At 36.0% G+C, this 17,139-nt stretch overlaps 1 protein-coding gene across 1 annotated transcript; it reads left to right on the top strand.

The window, feature by feature from the left end:
* Positions 1-1,168: 1,168 nt before the first annotated feature.
* On the top strand, positions 1,169-14,367 carry LOC112019904 (omega-amidase, chloroplastic). Its single transcript, XM_024052449.2, has 10 exons — positions 1,169-1,520; positions 1,598-1,714; positions 2,000-2,224; positions 2,639-2,732; positions 3,707-3,781; positions 11,306-11,384; positions 12,079-12,094; positions 13,594-13,674; positions 13,877-13,959; positions 14,071-14,367. Exons 1-10 carry the CDS (start codon positions 1,230-1,232, stop codon positions 14,147-14,149), a joined length of 1,140 nt encoding a protein of 379 aa, XP_023908217.1. The 5' UTR covers positions 1,169-1,229; the 3' UTR covers positions 14,150-14,367.
* Positions 14,368-17,139: the final 2,772 nt, after the last annotated feature.

Consider the following 17,139-nt stretch of genomic DNA (forward strand, 5'->3'; position numbering starts at 1 on the left):
ACATTGACATTGGAGGGACCCGCACCCGCACCAGAATTAGAACGAGTTTGAGGAGTTCCGGGATTCCATTTCCACAGAAAGGGGTCCTGCTGGAAGAGATGGTTAGCGTTAGCCACTAATGCATGCGCATCATCAAAATTACGCTCATGCATTGGCATTGGCATTGGCATTGATAAATCAGCCAGGGTAGGATTGGAATCATCCATGAAATTCACTTGTATGTCTTCCTCCTCCTTCTCCTCCGCCTCCGCCTCCTCGTTGTATGGGTCATTAATGTACGGCACTATGGCACTAGGATCTGCCATTATTATTTTTATGCTTAATTTGTTCAGATGAGATGGGATCCAGGCCTTTATTAGTACTATATTATTAATATTTTTGACGTCTATCACTCAGTACTGTTCTGTACTTACTGAGTTTTGTAGCGGCGCCTGAAGGAAAGGAAAGAGCCGCTAAGAGAGAGAGGGGTTTTCATGAAGTTCAACTTCAAGGGGTGGCTGCCAACGCAAAGGGGCGCGACTGGCAGTTTATGACCGTTGCAATGGAATAGGTTCATCATTTTAAAAAATAAAAAATAAAAATTCGGGTCCATTGCTGGATCGGACCTAATCAAATAAGATGTCGTTTTAAGAATATAAGATTATCTTGTATTATCATAAAATCCTGTCAGCAATGCCATATACATGCATTTTAAAATGAAGTTATTCTTTCTTTTTTTGAAAAATGAAATGAAGTTATTCATTTTATATAATCAATAATTGTTATATTGCAGGTATGAACATCTTTATGATAATTATTATATTTTATTACCATCAAAAAAAAAAATTATTATATTTTATTTGTGATTTTTCATTATCTTCTATCTCTTATTTAGATTAATTAATTCTCATTGATTTTTTATTTTTTACATTTATTGTGTGGGCAAATGGTCTACAAAAATTGAAATCTAAAATCGTCATGAAAAATTGATCATTAACAATGATTTGGTACACCTTAAATAAATAAATAAATATATATATATATATATATATATTTATGGAATATTTATGAAATATTTTGATAGCACATGAAATTATGGAGAGGGAAGGTAGTTTTTCTATTTTACCATTTTAATAATAAATAAATAAATAAATAAATATTGGGAGATAAAAGAAAAAGAAAAGAATGGTATAGTCATAGTGTGCGTGCGAGAGCAGAGGAGGGTAAAGTGAAAAGTGGGAGAAAGTGAAATGAAAGCAGCGTTAGCATTTCATCATCCCTCTACCATATCTCGCTCGATCTTCTTCTCATCATCATCATCCCTTTCCCTTTCCCTTTCCGTATCTAGATCTCCCATTTTAAAATTTTACCCCAAACTAAACGCCAATAATAATAGTAATTTGACTCATCAAAATCAAATCCTCCACGGCAGTGGCAGTGGCAGTAGGAATATAAGGATAATGGCTTCTTCCTCCGCCTCCATGGCCGAACAAGCAAGGGCCCCTCCTGCTCTTCCTTTGCCCGCTCCCCCTGTTGACAAGGCAAATTTCTCTCTCCCTCTCATTAAATATTTGTGCCTTTTCTTATTCTTATTTTTTATTTATAAAATGGTGTGTAGTTTATGATTGCGTTGTGCCAAATAACCGTAACTCCCGATAAGGAGAGGAACATCGCCCATGCTCGTAGCAAGATCCAGGAGGCTGCCGCTAAGGGCGCCAAGCTTGTTCTCTTGCCCGTCAGTATCACCATCTCAACTCTCTTTTTCTTTTTTTGATAGGACCGTCTCAACTCTTTTAATTTCATGTTTTTATTTTATTATATGATTAAAAAAAAAAAAAAAAAAAACAACTCTCAAATTCATTAGTAGTAGTAGGGTTTGGTTTTTAAAGATTATATTAAAACTAAACCCATTTGCTACATACAATTCATGTTCTAAATCTATTTCCAGTAACAACTACTCACTCTACTACTTCAGTCAAACTCTCAATTAATGTTGTTTTTATTTTTTCCCATATCTCAGGAAATATGGAATAGTCCATATTCAAATGATTGCTTCCCTGTCTATGCCGAGGACATTGATGCAGGTGGTGATGCTTCTCCTTCCACAACCATGCTCTCTCAACTTTCTCGTAATCTCAACATAACTATTGTTGGTGGCTCTATACCCGAACGCTCTGGAGATCGAATTTTTAATACTTGTTGCGTCTTTGGTACTGATGGAAACCTCAAAGCTAAGCACCGCAAGGTGCTACTACTTTCCTTTCAATTTCTATTGCTCTGTGTTTGTGTTTGTGTGTGTGTGTGTGTGTTATATAATATACTCTTCTTCTTCTTCTTCTGGATATTGCAGACTTAGATAGTCATACATACACTGTCTACCCTTTTTAAGGATTCTGATGTCAAATGACTTTCATTTTACACTACAACTGCCACCACAATTACAAAGAAACTTACATAAATTATACTGACCTACCTTACATTGGTGTTAAGATAAAATGTGGTTTCAAGTTTTCTTCTATTAAGTATTGACAAACCGAATATTCGCATCTGTATACATCTTGACTATTATAAACTAAACTTGTAGATAAGTAGGCTTCATACCGCATAATTCATTTTTGTTGGTTTCTACATAATTTCTGACGTACCTCTCTGGCTTCAGATACATCTCTTCGATATTGACATTCCTGGGAAGATTACCTTTATGGAGTCAAAGACTCTCACGGCAGGGGAGACTCCTACCATTGTGGATACAGGTTTATTTTTAATGATAATTATTATTATTATTATTATTATGATGACCTAGAGAAAAGCTCTTTATAATGTCACATGCTTGTCAAGTTTCTTGATAACTAAATGCATTTGAAAAGGATGGATTATCTGAATTATCCTTCAGCTCATCTTCTTTCATGCATAATTTACTAATCAAATTACTCAATGTGGGGTGTTTTTCAAATTGGTGTGTTTGTGGTTGGCTTGGGAAAATTTGTGAATCTAGGTTTAGAACTTTAGAAAAAAGGGGTGGGGTTCAAGAGTGGCTAGAGTTTTGGTAGGGGAGGGAAAAGATTTGATTTAGGGCTGCAAAAGAGGTGAAAGAAAATGAGATCATATCTGTCCACAAGGTATGAACAGTAACCATGAACTGTTAACAATGCATGTGACAATACACCCAAGGGAAAAGAAGAAGAGAGAAGGAAATGGGAAAAAGGATACTCTCCTTCTAATCTTAAATTTCTTATCCCCTCCATACCGATCGCACTGAACCAATTACATCCTTTAACTATGACCCATAATGTATAATTATAGAATTACAAAAATACACTTAACTTTAAGAAAAAACCAACTAAAACATAAAATTAAATATTACTGACCTAATTAACTGCCCTGTTACTTATTCTTGGGTTTTTGACTTAATCATAGGTTGGTTGGTGTAATAAAATCTTCATGCACTATGAGTTCTGTCTAGACAGTTTGTTGGCAACTCAATAATCTACAAGTATATTAGAGAATTACTTTAGTTGTAAATAGGAAAAGAAGAAAAATGATTATATTAAAGCGGCTCACAAAGTCATCTTTTCTCTTCTCGCATTAACAATTCTTATCTTACCATCTTTTTATGATGGGCCTTTACTGTATATTCATTCTTTTCCTTTGCCTCTTATATATTGTTCTGGAATTTCTCATTTATTTTCGAATCAATGTAATCTTTATTCGTTATTCATTCATGCAGAAGTTGGGCGAATTGGTATAGGCATCTGTTATGACCTTCGGTTTCAGGAACTGGCAATGATATATGCAGCAAGAGGTTTGTTTGTTCCTCCCTTTGACATGTGAAAAGTTAAAATCTTTCTACACTGGTGGATGTTGTTATTACCTATCGATCGCTAATGACTAGTAGCCAAATAGAATTTTGGTAATTATGGTATTTTATAAATTTTGGGAGGACATTGATGAATTGATTCAAGGGGTACCAAATAGGGAAAATATTTTTATAAGAAGAGACATGAATGGTAATGTTGGAAACTATAGTGGAGGGTTTTGAAAGAGTTCATGTATGCCATTGGTATGAAGTAAGAAGTGAATCAAGAGATGCTATTCTAGAGTTTGCAATGATGTATGGATATTAACGAACACTGTAAAGAAATACTTGGAGAATCTAAAGGATGTGGGCAAATGACTGAGAGAGAGTAACTAGATGTAGAGACAATGTCGCTTTATAAAGTGGTGAATGGGAAGCAAAAAAAAACTTTGTCCAAGAACCGTTTAAGGCTTATAATAATAATAATAATAATAATAATTTTTTAATAATTCTATAGTTGGGGGTGGGGGTATTTCAACCTTGGGCGTCCTCATTGGAAACACTAGAAGCTAAAAGACTCTTAAGGCTTATGATGAATTATATAGCAAGTTAAGGACGAAAGATGGAGTAAATAATATTTATAAACTTGATAAGATAGGAGAAATGGAAAAAAGAGACTTTTGTAGTTAAAATTAGGGTTTATTTGTAGTGGTCTGTATAAACACATTGTACTCCTATGGAGATAAGAACAGATGAAAACTTGATTGATAATAAAACTTCTCTTGGAATTCTTCCTATGGTCCGGTGTTGACTCATAAAGGTTCTCTCTTGCTTGGTGCTGGCTCTTAGGTTGCTAGCCTATCCATTAATTTTCAGTTCTTCAATTATTGTGGCATTGTTTTGGTTTTTTCCTACGACAAAATTTAGTATTAGCCACCAGCCGTTGAAAAAATCCTTTTCCGTCATACTTTTCTACCCATCAAAAGCCATCGCTGCCAAGCCACCAAACTCAATTGACTGACAACCTGAATAATCCATCCTGCTGTATTTCAAAACCACATGACCCATATTTGTCCCCCTACCCAACTCTAGTCCCCTTCCCTGCGCTACTAAATACAGCCTTGCTCAGCCAAACCAAGGCCTAGTCAGCAGCCACCACAAATCCTGATTTTGAGACCACAAGATCTCTGATACGTTATCCAGTCTCCAAAAGATCTCCACTGTGATTAATCGATGCAAGATTATCTTGGTGCACAATCCTGAGTACCTCAACGGTTTCATCATCAGTCCTACATGCTGCATCACTACTAGTTCGCTAGAGAGTCAATTTATCATCGCCAAACCAAGAAAAACAACTTCAATTGCACTAAAAATGAGCCCTCGGTTTCCTCGAGGATGTTTGCGATTGTTGCTAGATTGCCCCTGATTGTCTCTCCAAATTGACTTTGGAATTTTTGCAGAAGAAAGGAGGCCTGAGTGCTAAAGTCTTTGATATCTAGGCATGCAAGAGATTGTCTTATTTCCTAACATGTGTTTCAGCCCGTGTTAACACGTCAGACCTCTATTGGTGTTGAGATAGTGATTGACCTGTGTGTTGCTTCTTACTTGGTTGATGCCATGGCAATAATGAGGTTTGTTGGTACAGCTAGGGATTATTGGAATGATGTTGAGAACCTTTGCTACAAACCTGCCATTACTGATTGATTGGTAACAGATGAAATTAAAATTTTGGAGATGAATATTATTCTAATTCTTTAAGAAAGAATATTTACCCCAATTTCATTATGATAATTTTCTAGATTGAAGAGACAATATGAGGCAAGGGAATAGACCTTCAGTTGCACAATTTGAAAAAGACAAGATGAGTGTTCATGTAGTTTTCAGTCCTAAGTCCATTCCAACGCAGTCTACCAAAGAAAAAATATTATAGAATTTAGTGAAAGCCTTTTAAAGACATGTCTAAACACTCAACTTGAGATACAAGTCCTAAAACAGATTGAAATTTGCAGGCAAAGCTTCATAGGTGGGATACAGTAGTGCTGAGCCATCAAAACCTAGTACTGGAATAGAAGTACAAGTGCTAAAAAGTGTTGCTGTAATGTTTGTGCAGCAAGAAGATCCTACTTTAGAGCTTAAGTAGCAATGTGAAATATTTGAACCATATCTAATGGACATAAGCCAACCTGTTGAAGAGTTAGATATGTTGCTTACTTCTGAGAAACAAGATCTCCTATTGCTTGAAGAAGAGAAAGTTCAACAAGAGAGCAAAGACTTATAGGGTGCACATATAGAAAATGAGTTTGATGCATGTGCTACCGATTGCCCCTTCTTGGTGCATGAATTGGAAAAGCTTGATATAATGGTACCTTCTATTTTTTTTTTGGGATAAGCATTGAAATTATATTGATAAAAAAGGAACAACGATACCTTCTATGAATCAAGATAAGGCTGTCTCATTTGCATCACTGATTCTACACATAGATTTTATAATTCCAGACAAATTTATTGATGTGGTAGAATATAAGGCTTCTTTATTCTTAGTGATTCCATAATTGAAGCAAGAATCCATTGCTAAAATTCTTATCCTTCAGCAATTTAAAACTCAAGGTCAAGTTTTCTCTAACCAAGGGAGGCAGTATGATGCAGGAAGTGCAAAGAAATATTTGTTTTAACTTAGTTTTATTTCTTTTTGGAAATCAATGGTATTTTTTTTATTTTTTTTTATAGGTAATAGAAGTTTTATTAAAAAGAAAAGTACATTGTGTTTACAATAGTAAACCCATTGTGCTTGAAGCGAATACAAACAAATCAAAGGGAAGAGCTAACAGAAATTAAGAAATCAAACGTGGAAGTACAATGCGTAAAACCCCAAATACGAGACCACTCAAACAAAGTCCTAGCCAACAAAGACTTCACAAGATCCACTAGTCTTTCAATATCTTCAAACGTACGTGAATTACGTTCCCTCCAAATTAACTACATAAGACAAGCCGGTACCATATTCCAAACATTTGAAGAAAATTTCCCTAACCAATTCCTCCATTCAAAAATAAGAGAAACAACTTTATTCAGCATCACCCATTGAACCCCAAAGACCAGAAAAACTTCACTCCACAGAGCATGAGCAAACTTACAATGAAGCAGAAGATGATTCATAGTTTCCTCATCACAAAGACATAAACAAGGTTATTAGTATTTTATTTCCTAGAGTTAAGGTTACTTTTGTAATTTAATAATTAGGATTTTCCAAGTCAATTAAAGTTAGGGTGTTCAATATCACTTATAATTAGGGTTTACTTTTAGTAGTCTATATAAGCACATTGTACTCCTATGGAGACAAGATGACAGCTTGATTGATAATAATAATTTTCTTATAATTCTTCCAATAGTCTGGTGTTGACTCCAACCAACCTTAGATGCTAACTCTTAGTTTTTCTCTCTTACTTGGTGTTAACTCCAAGCAAGCCTTGGGGATTGACTCCTAGGCTTCCAGTCCTCTATTTTTCTGTTCTTCAATTAATTGTTGCGGCATTGTGCTCTTGTCTTACATCATTTTTCTAGGGCAATCTATTGGAAGCTATTTTTTATGCAGACATCTGGTGGAAAAGCGTAGTGAAGTCTTTGAAGATTTCTAAATGGCTATTGATTTAGACAAAGCATATGATAGGGTACTTAGAGAGGTTATTAGGTGGGTTTTAGAAAAGAAAGGAGTTGCTTTAAAGTATATTAAGTTAATTAAGGATATGTATGATGGAGCTATAACTAGAGAACTAGAGAACAAGTGGAGGCATCATAATAGAGTTTCTAATCATTATATGTTTATGTAAATGATCAACATTAATCCATATCTCTTCACACTGGTTATGGATGAGTTCATTAAATCAATATAAGATGAAGTCCCTTGGTGTATGATTTTTGCAAATGATGTAGTTTTAGCGGATAAAACTAACCGTGGAGTTAATATCAATTCAGAAATTTGGAGGTGTTTTATAATTTAAAGCCTTTGGGCTAAGAAGGATGAAAACATAGTACATGGAATGTAAGTTATTTGTAGAAATAAAGATGAAGGGATTATAAGACTTGATAATCAAGAGATACCAAAGTGTGATTGCTTTCTATATTTTAAATTAATAATTCATTAGGATGGAGAGATTGAAGATGATGTGAATCATAGGATAAAAGTATGGTGGATGAAGTGGAGAAGCGTATCAAAAGTGTTGTGTGATCGTAGAATACCTATTAAGTTATAGAGAAAATTTTATTCGGCTTTTATAAGGCTAGTTATTCTATAAGTATTGTGTGATGAGAATGTTAAGATGGATTAGTGAAAATACAAGGATAGATAGGATTCAAAATGAAGACAGTCACTTAAAGATAAGAGTGGATAGTATGCTGAAATCAGGAGTTCTTGGGGTGTTGTGTATGTTGGATGTAGAGAAGGCATATGATCATGTGAATTGGGACTTCCTCATTTATATGTTGGATTGTTGTGGTTTTCCGGAAAAATGGAGAAGATGGGTTTTCTTCTGCATCTCTACTGTTGAACTCTCCATTCTCATTAATGGAATTTCGTGTGGATTCTTTGAAAGCTCTAGAGGTATAAGACAGGATGATCCATTATCCCCTTTATTGTTTGTCATTGTTATGGATGCTTTTAGTAAAATGTTGGATAAGGCAATGAGGGATGTGCTCATGTCTGGTATTAGAGTGGGTCCCTTTGGTAACTCCTTGCAGGTGACTTATCTTCTCTTCGCTTATGATACCTTGGTTTTATGTGATGTTGATCTTGGTCAGCAACTGTTTCTCCAGCTAGTGCTGTTTTGGTTTGAAGTTGTTTCTGGTCTGAAAATTAATATGGGTAAGTTTGAATTGGTCCCTGTGGGTGTAGTTTCAAATATAGCAGATATGGGGGATGTGCTAGGGTGCAAGCAAGGCTCTATTCCGATGAAATATTTAGGTCTTCCGTTGGGTGCTAATGTTAGAGATAGTTCTATTTGGAATCCAATTATTGAGAAGATGAAGAGGAGGTTAGCAGGTTGGAATCTACTGTATCTCTCAAAAGGAGGTAAAGTTACTCTTATTAAGAGTACTTTGTCCATTCTTCCAACGTATGTTCTCTCTTTTTCCAATCTTGGTGGAGGTTGCAAACCGTATTCAGCAACTTCAATGAAATTTTCTCTGGAGTGGTATGGGGGATGTTAAAGAAACTCACCTAGTGAAATGGGCTACAATTTGCGCTCCTCTTCATTCTAGAGGTTTAGCTATTAGAAGTTTGAGAAGTTTTAATAAAGTTTTGTTTGGAAAATGGTTATGGAGATTTGGGAATGAGCGACAGGCCTTGTGGAGGAGAGTGATAGGGGCAAAGTATGGTTGTGAAGGGGGAGGTTGGTGCTCTCTTCCTGTATTGGCTCTCATGGAGTGAGTTTGTGGAAGTTTATTAGCCGTGGTTGGCCATCTTTTGTTCGTCACATACAATTTGAAGTTGGGGCCGGGTTTACTGTTAGATTTTGGTAGGACATTTGGTGTGGGGACACTTCTTTGTGTGTGCGCTATCCGAGACTTTTTTCTTTAAAGTCGAAATAAGGAGGCCTATGTGGCTGATTTGATGAAGTTCTCAAATGGTGTTCTTTTCTGGGATCTAAATTTTAGAAGATACAGTGAAGATTGGGAATTGGAATCCTTTTACAATTTAATGTCTAGAGTTTATGGAGCTTCTTTGAGAGGAGCTAGGGATGATAAGATGTGTTGGAAACTTGCTATGGGAAGAGGTTTTGCTGTTCGTTCTTATTACCAAGTTCTAACAAAAAGTTTCTATCAGTCTTTCCCTTGGAAGACTGTTTGGAAGTCTAAGGTCCCTTCTAGAGTTGCTTTTTTTGTTTGGACTGCAATTTTGGGGAATATTTTGACTATTGATAATCATAGGAAACAAAAGATTCTGATTTTGGATTGGTGTAGTATGTGTAAAAGAAATGGGGAATCAGTAGACCACCTCTTTATCCGTTGCCCTATTGCTTTTGATTTGTGGTCTATGGTGTTTACTTTGCTTGGCACTCACTGGCTTATGCCGAAAACAGTGGCGGAGCTGTTGGCTTGTCGGCAAGGAAAGTTTGGGAGGCATCAGAATGCTGCTATTTGGATGGTTGTGCCCCATTGTTTGATGTGGTGCATTTGGTGGGAGAGGAATAACCGGCATTTTGAGGATTTAGAGAGATTAGTTTCAGATCTTAAATTCTTCTTCCTTGAGACTCTTTTGGATTGGGTTGCAGTGTTAGGCTTTCGTTCTTTTTCTTCGGTCCATAGTTTCATGGACTTTTGTACTTTATGTACTTGATTTGTTTTTGTCCTTGATGTATACTTCCTATATACTCAGGTGACACATTTCTTCTTTCAATATATTTTTATTACCTAAAAAAGAAGAAGAAGAAGAAGAAAAGAGTGGTCTCTATTAATGAAAAGATGCAGGGGAGTTGCTTGAGATGGTTTGGTTATGTGCAAAGGAGAGCGATTAAAGCATTGGTGAGGAAGAGTGAGTAGATTGAAGTCTAGGGAAAAAAAAGGACAAAGAAAGAACTAAAATAACATAAGTAGAAGTAGTTAAAAAATGTTAGTTAAAAATGTGATAAAGGCCAATGAGCTTTAGCTGTATGGGCTCCTCCCCATGTAAGTCTTAGGTGGAGTGTGTGATTGTGGGTTCAAGATATATGGGGTGCATGGGTAACTTACTAATAAAAAATTAAAAATGTGATAGACAATATGATTTTGGATAGGATAGAATCACGGAAAAGAGTACATGTGGTTGACCTTTGATTAGTATGGAAGGATCCATAGCTGACCTCAAAGCTTTGGGACTAAGATTTGGTGGTTGTTTTATAAATTATTCATATGTGCAAATAGATGATATTTCTAGATTTTATATTCAACACAGTACAGTTTTTATCCCAACTACACAGGATCAGCTACGAGTATTCTTCTTTGCCTCACAATTTCAAGTTCCACGATTGCATTTTTCAAAAATCATTGAAAAAATGTTTCTAGTCATTAGCATAATTGTGTGAAAGAGGTTATACAAAGATGGAGCTTCTACTGTAAGATTGTGATATAAGTGCGTACTTTTTATAGTTTCTTTGTTTGGCTTCTATTATCCTTATTTCTCTTTTGTTCATTACTATAAAAGTTGTGATTTATCATTGCAAATACTGTTTTTTACCAGTCAGTACTCTTCCTAGCATAAAATTTTTCAGTCTCTCATAAGCATTCTAATATCAATATTGTAGTAGATTAAATACAAAAATGGTTTACTTGTACAGCATTCAGTCCTTTTTTTTTTGCTGTTTTATTGATTCTTCTGATATATTTGAAATTTGTAATGGTCTCTTTGTTTTCATGACCTTGCTATTGATGCCTCGGCAGATTTTGAAATTATTGCCCCCTTTCATCGTAGTAATTGTCTAGTTTGTATGTCATTGCGCATGTTGATCGTCTTCTTAATATAAGGTACTATACATTAACAGATCCAAGTTTTTACATCAGGGGCTCACTTGCTATGCTATCCTGGGGCATTTAACATGACTACTGGACCATTGCATTGGGAATTATTGCAGAGGGCAAGGTAGCAACAAATTTCACTTATGGAAGAATTTATATTCCTCAAAATGTTCTGTGTTGTAATCATCATGATAGTTTGATATCCCGAGGTTCTTTCTCAATGGCCCAGTTGGCACTTATTTGATATTATACATTTTTTTTTTTTTTTTTCTGCTTGCTTACACCAAGAAATTACAAGAAGGAATCTCTTGGGAGTGGCCCCAAGATGTTGGCTAGAGAATTTGAATTCAAGACTTTATGGATCTCATGAGGCCTTAGGAATCACTAGGCCAATCCCTTGGGGTTTATTTGATCTTATACCTACAACAATTCTTTCAAGTTACTAATTAATGTGCAAAACCAGTGGGATTTTCCAGTGATGTCTACAGTGGAACTTGATCTTTATATATATATAGTTTTCACACAATGTGTAGGCTGGGAAAAATGTGGGAAATATATTTTGAGAGGGTAACTTTAAATTAGTGAAGTAGGAAATATATATATATATATATATTTTAACAGAAGGGAAAATATATTTACTTGTGTTTTTGGACTTTGTTCATTCTCCTTTTAATGTCCCCCCTTTGTCCATTTCCCTCATTGATTATTCAGTAATCTCCTGTAATTTTATGTATAAAATTGTCATTTATGCTATTTGTAGCTTTAGATGATAATTTCATCATTCTTCTATTAATATGTTGATCATTTTCCATGTGCAGGGCTGTAGATAATCAGGTATGCTAACAAAAATTCATTTTTCTTATTGTGTATGATGAGCATTGTGTTAAAGGGTAAATTTTATAAGACTACTATACGACCAGCTATGCTCTATGGTATCTATGGTACCGAATGTTGGGTTATTAAGAAATAATATATTCATAAAATGAGTGTAGCCGAAATGAGAATGTTAAGTTGGATAAGTTGAAATACACAAAAAGATAGGATCTGAAATGAGGAAATCTGCTTGAAGATATGGGTAGCTCCTATTGATGAAAAGATTAGAGAAAATCGCTTGAGATGGTTTGGCCATGTTCAAAGGAGACCCGTTAATGCACTGGTAAGAGTGAGTCGATCTAAGTTGAGTGAATTAAAAAACGTAGAGGAAGATCCAATATAACATTAGTAGAAGTAATAAAAAAGGACTTATCAATTAAGGGAGTAAGTGAGAATATGACTTCAGATAGAATAGAATGGAGGAAAAGAATACATGTGGTTGACCTTAACTAATCTGTTGAGGATCCATAGCTGACCCCAAAAATTTGGAAGTTAAGGCTTGTTGTTGTTGTTGTATATGATCAGTCTTGTGGTTTACATTTGTCTCATTGTTGGTATCTTTAGGTATTTTTTGGAGCTCATGTCATGGTTCTAAATGGAATTTTTGTGATAAATTCTATGCTTAGGAATTACCAGTAATAGTGTGTTATAAATCTGGTCCTGGTGTTCCTCTTCTTATGCTATTAAATCATAATCTGTAATAATACTTGACAGAACTTCTGTGTTTCTATCTTACATTTGTTTCAATAGTGTGTGGAAGATTTGCTTGTTTTGGATTATAAGCCACGAAATATTGTCATTTTGTAAGAGCTTGTGTTACTTGTACATAGAGAGTTAATTGTTTTCTTCATTCTTCGCTCTGAAGTTTGCATCTTTTTTCATGACTCTGCCACCCTAATCCTTAATGATCGTTTTTTAATGTTTTGTTTGCCGATGTTGTAAATGATTAATCTTCTCATATAAGAGAGTCAAGAATGTTTGATTATGTATTAGTAAAGATAATCACTTGTTTAGATGAAAGTATGAATATTAGTAAAGACAATGGTAGCAGATTAGGGTTCCCACTCCTGATAGTTAGGATTGGAGCTCTTTGGAGTGTTAGAGGTAACATATTCTATAATTGTGCCTCCTAGACATTCCTCTTTAAAATTTGGTCATAATTGGAAGTTTTGCAAATGAAATTTGGTCAGAATTAAGTAGTCAATACATGTTATTCATCAGCTTTACTGCTGAGTCTTAGCCAATAAACGTGATTCAGCATGTCTTTAGAGTGTGAAAAAGCATCTTACTGATTAATGTTTTAATCAAATGAAGGGTCATCTCTTGGAAGACATATAGATTGCAAACATGTTTTTTTTTTTTTTCATTGTTTATAATGTTTACTATACTTTTAATGAGTGAAATTTCTCTGTATATACTGATGTCAAGGTTGCTTATTTTTGTTGAAAATTTTATGACAGTTGTATGTAGCAACTTGTTCACCTGCTCGAGAGCCTGGGGCTGGTTATGTGGCTTGGGGCCACTCCACTCTTGTTGGACCAGTAAGTGGATATTTTGTTTCTCTTTTGGACAACAGTCATTCCTTGACAGATTGATATGTACTGCATGAGAAGTTCAAAATGATTGCTTCAAAGTTTATTTCACACTTCTCGTTTCTAAACTGAGTGGAGATTTTTACACTTGTAACTTAAGTAATATTACCATTACCATATAAATACTTAAAAAAACGAATAACCGTGACAGTTTGGAGAAGTCCTGGCAACTACTGAACACGAGGAGGCTATAATCTTGGCAGAGATTGATTATTCATTACTTGAGCTCCGGAGGTTATGTTCCTTCTGATCTAAATATAATGTCTCTCTTTCATGTGGATTTAAAAAAAAAAAAAATTGTAATTACTGAATGTTTTATCCTAATTCTGTGATCAAAATACTCAGGACAAGTCTCCCCTTGTTAAAGCAACGACGAGGTGATCTTTACCAATTGGTAGATGTTAAAAGGCTAAATTCTCAGTGACTGGAGAAAGGAATTCTGGAGGACTGTTGTTATGTGTGGGACGAATTTCAGTTAGAAAATGTTAGTGCAATAAAAATGTGAGCATTATATTTTAGGACTCTCTTTGCATAAACATTTCGGAGAATATTGTGTGGTTGTAGTCGGTGATTTGGAGCTTGCATTTTGGGCTGTGTTGTACTTTTGTGTATTATTAATATGTTGGAAAATTCCAAGCTTTATATTGCACATGTATTTAAATAGGGTAAAACTTAGGTATAGTACTTAGATGCTGTGCCTTATGTTTCCTTCTTAAGATTTAGTCGTGTGGTTTTTTTCTCATGAGGTGGAAGTTTTTTTTTTTTGAAAGACAATTCATTAACAACAACTAAAGAAAGCCGAGAGGTTCAGGACATATTATGTTAAAGTACATTCCATTGAGGTCATCCTCAAAAACATCAATCATGTCCACATGCTATCAACATAGCGGTTTGCTTGGTGTAAGCAATGCTTAATACGAATTTGCTAAATGCGAGAAGCAAGCAGCTTGCAATCATCCAAGATAGGAGAGATATATTGTTAGCATAAGAAGAGTTGCTTAGGGCATCCATAATAGCTTTGGCATCTAATTCAACAAGAGATGATATAGCTACAACACAACATGAGCCCCTCCGTAAGTCCCCACAATTCAGCAACAAGGTTGCTTGTAATCCCAATTCTTTTACTAAAACCTTTAATCCAACGACCACAATCATCTCTAATCACCCTTTCACAGCCAGTTAATTCGGAATCACCATTAGCCGAGTCATTCATATTAAGTTTCATCCAGTCTTCTGGTGGTCTCTCCCAACAAATTCTTTTAATCACTTTTTGCGTTGGGGTTCTAGGGGAAGACACACAGTGAATGAACTCCATAGCTTGGTTTAATATCTCCCCAGCTGGGTTCGGGTTCCTGCTTTTCCTACTAAAAAAAAAAAATCTCTATTTCTACTTTTCCAAATGTTCCACACAGCAATCGAGAAGACAATTTTCCATGGGGGGTTTGCAGCATTTAGCCTGCAACTTTCTCTACCATTAGATGCTAGCCATTCCTGCAAATTGTTTCTCCAAAAGGCTTGATTTGAGGACATAATCTCTAGCTGATTGCACACATGATTAATTTGAGGGCAGTTACAGAGAGCATGTAGTATGGTCTTTGATCCTCCTTGGCAAATAAGGCATATGTTCTCATGAACTACACGTTCTCTCAAGACACACCTTGACCCTAATACTATTATGAGCACACATCTAGAGAAAGGTTTTAATTCTAGGGAGAGTGTCAGCTTTCCAAATCCAGTTATTTGAGGGGGGGGGGGGGGGGGGGGGGGAGGGGGGGGGGGTGGGGGAGGGGAAGGGGGTATCCTCAATACCCATAGCAATCTCATAAGCACTTTTTAAATCAAAGGTGCCTTTAGGAGAGTCTACCCAGGCAAATCTATCAGAGCCTCTGCTAGTAAGGGTAGTAGGAGTTGCTTGAATCATCATCTTGATTTCCTGGGGTAGCTCAAAGGTTATTTTTTTCCCAATCCCAACCCGTGTTTGACATAATGTCCTTTATTTCCAAAATACTTGCTTCCTCAGTAAAAGGTCCTTGAATGCTGCCTAAGTAGACTCTCCTTTGTCTAATTGCTAGACCAAACATTCAATCTGCTATCCTTTCCCACCATCCACCTGCTGCCCCTATTGAAGGTATCCATGCCTCTCTTCATTGCTGCCTATATAGGTGAGCAGGGAAGCTTATTTGCATTTGAAGTAGTTCTTCTTCTATGGCTGTAGTATTTCATCTTCAAGACTTGGACCCAAGGAGCCTCTCTTTCAATGTGGAATCTCCAATTTAACTTAGAAAGAAGGGCAATATTCCTCCCATTGGTTGATTGCAACTCGAGGCCCCTTTCCTCTTTGGTTTTGGTCACCTTGTCTCATCCAACCTAGTAGATTTTCTTAACTGTACCTGAAGACCCCAAAAGGAAATTCTAGTTGACCCTATCTAAACCATCCAAAATTATGCTACGGAGGTGAGAATATTGCATAATGTAAGACGGTATAGCAGTCGAGGAGGCCTGAATGAGAACAGATCGGCCAGCCAAGGATAGCATATTAGCTTTCCACCTCGAAAGCTTTTGCTTCACTCTATCAAGGATGACTTTGTAGTTTTGGGATGAGGAACCAGGTTGCTTAAGGGGAAAACCAAGATACTTGCCAAGAAAAAGAGTGGAAACAAACCCAAGGATATCACACAACAACTCCCTAGTGTCCCTATCCAAATTCAGGGAGAAGTAAACTCTTGATTTAGACTCACTCACTGTCTACCTGGATAATCAACATAACTCATCAAGTACATCTCTTATGGCCGAACAATTAGCACCATCAGCTTTAGCAAAAAAGATAAGATTGTTTGCAAACAGAAGATGGGAAAAGGCAGGACCACTTTAGGCAGCCTTAACTGGTTGCCAAAGCTTGGCATTGCATTTCTCCTCAATAAGCTGACCAAGGAAATCCTTGCAAAGAATTAAAAGGTAAGGAGACAAAGGGTCTCCTTGCCTTATCCCCTCGATGGAAATATCGGGTCAAGAGCTTCACCATTGAGTAAAATAGATGTAGAGACCATTGAAACACAACTCATGATGATGTCTGTTAAGTTAGCTGGAAAGTTTGCCTTGAAAAGAATTTCTCTAATGAAACTCCACTCTAGCTTGTCATAAGCCTTCTCCAAATCAATATTTAGAGCCATATATCACACTCTTCCTTTCTTTTTGCCTAGGGAGTGAATAATCTCCTAAGCTATAATAACATTGTCAATTCCCTTTCTACCTGGCACAAAAGCTGTTTGCAGAGGAGAAATGAGTTTTTCCAAATAGAGCCTCAATCTTATCACAATAATCTTTGTCACTACTTTATACACAGTATTGCATAAACTTATGGGTCTATAATTACCCAAAGTTTCTGGACCTTGGATCTTAGGAATCAATGCTATG

Source organism: Quercus suber, unplaced genomic scaffold (genome assembly GCF_002906115.3).
Source record: "Quercus suber isolate HL8 unplaced genomic scaffold, Cork oak 2.0 scaffold_79, whole genome shotgun sequence".
In the NCBI taxonomy this organism is placed as follows: domain Eukaryota; kingdom Viridiplantae; phylum Streptophyta; class Magnoliopsida; order Fagales; family Fagaceae; genus Quercus; species Quercus suber.

Bases quoted from the DNA above. Each gene is read 5' to 3' on its own strand.
- LOC112019904 (XM_024052449.2), top strand. From the start codon at position 1,230: ATGAAAGCAGCGTTAGCATTTCATCATCCCTCTACCATATCTCGCTCG. The intron at 1,715-1,999 runs GTCAGTATCACC...CCCATATCTCAG, and splicing joins CCAAGCTTGTTCTCTTGCCC to GAAATATGGAATAGTCCATA. The intron at 13,960-14,070 runs GTTATGTTCCTT...CAAAATACTCAG, and splicing joins TCATTACTTGAGCTCCGGAG to GACAAGTCTCCCCTTGTTAA.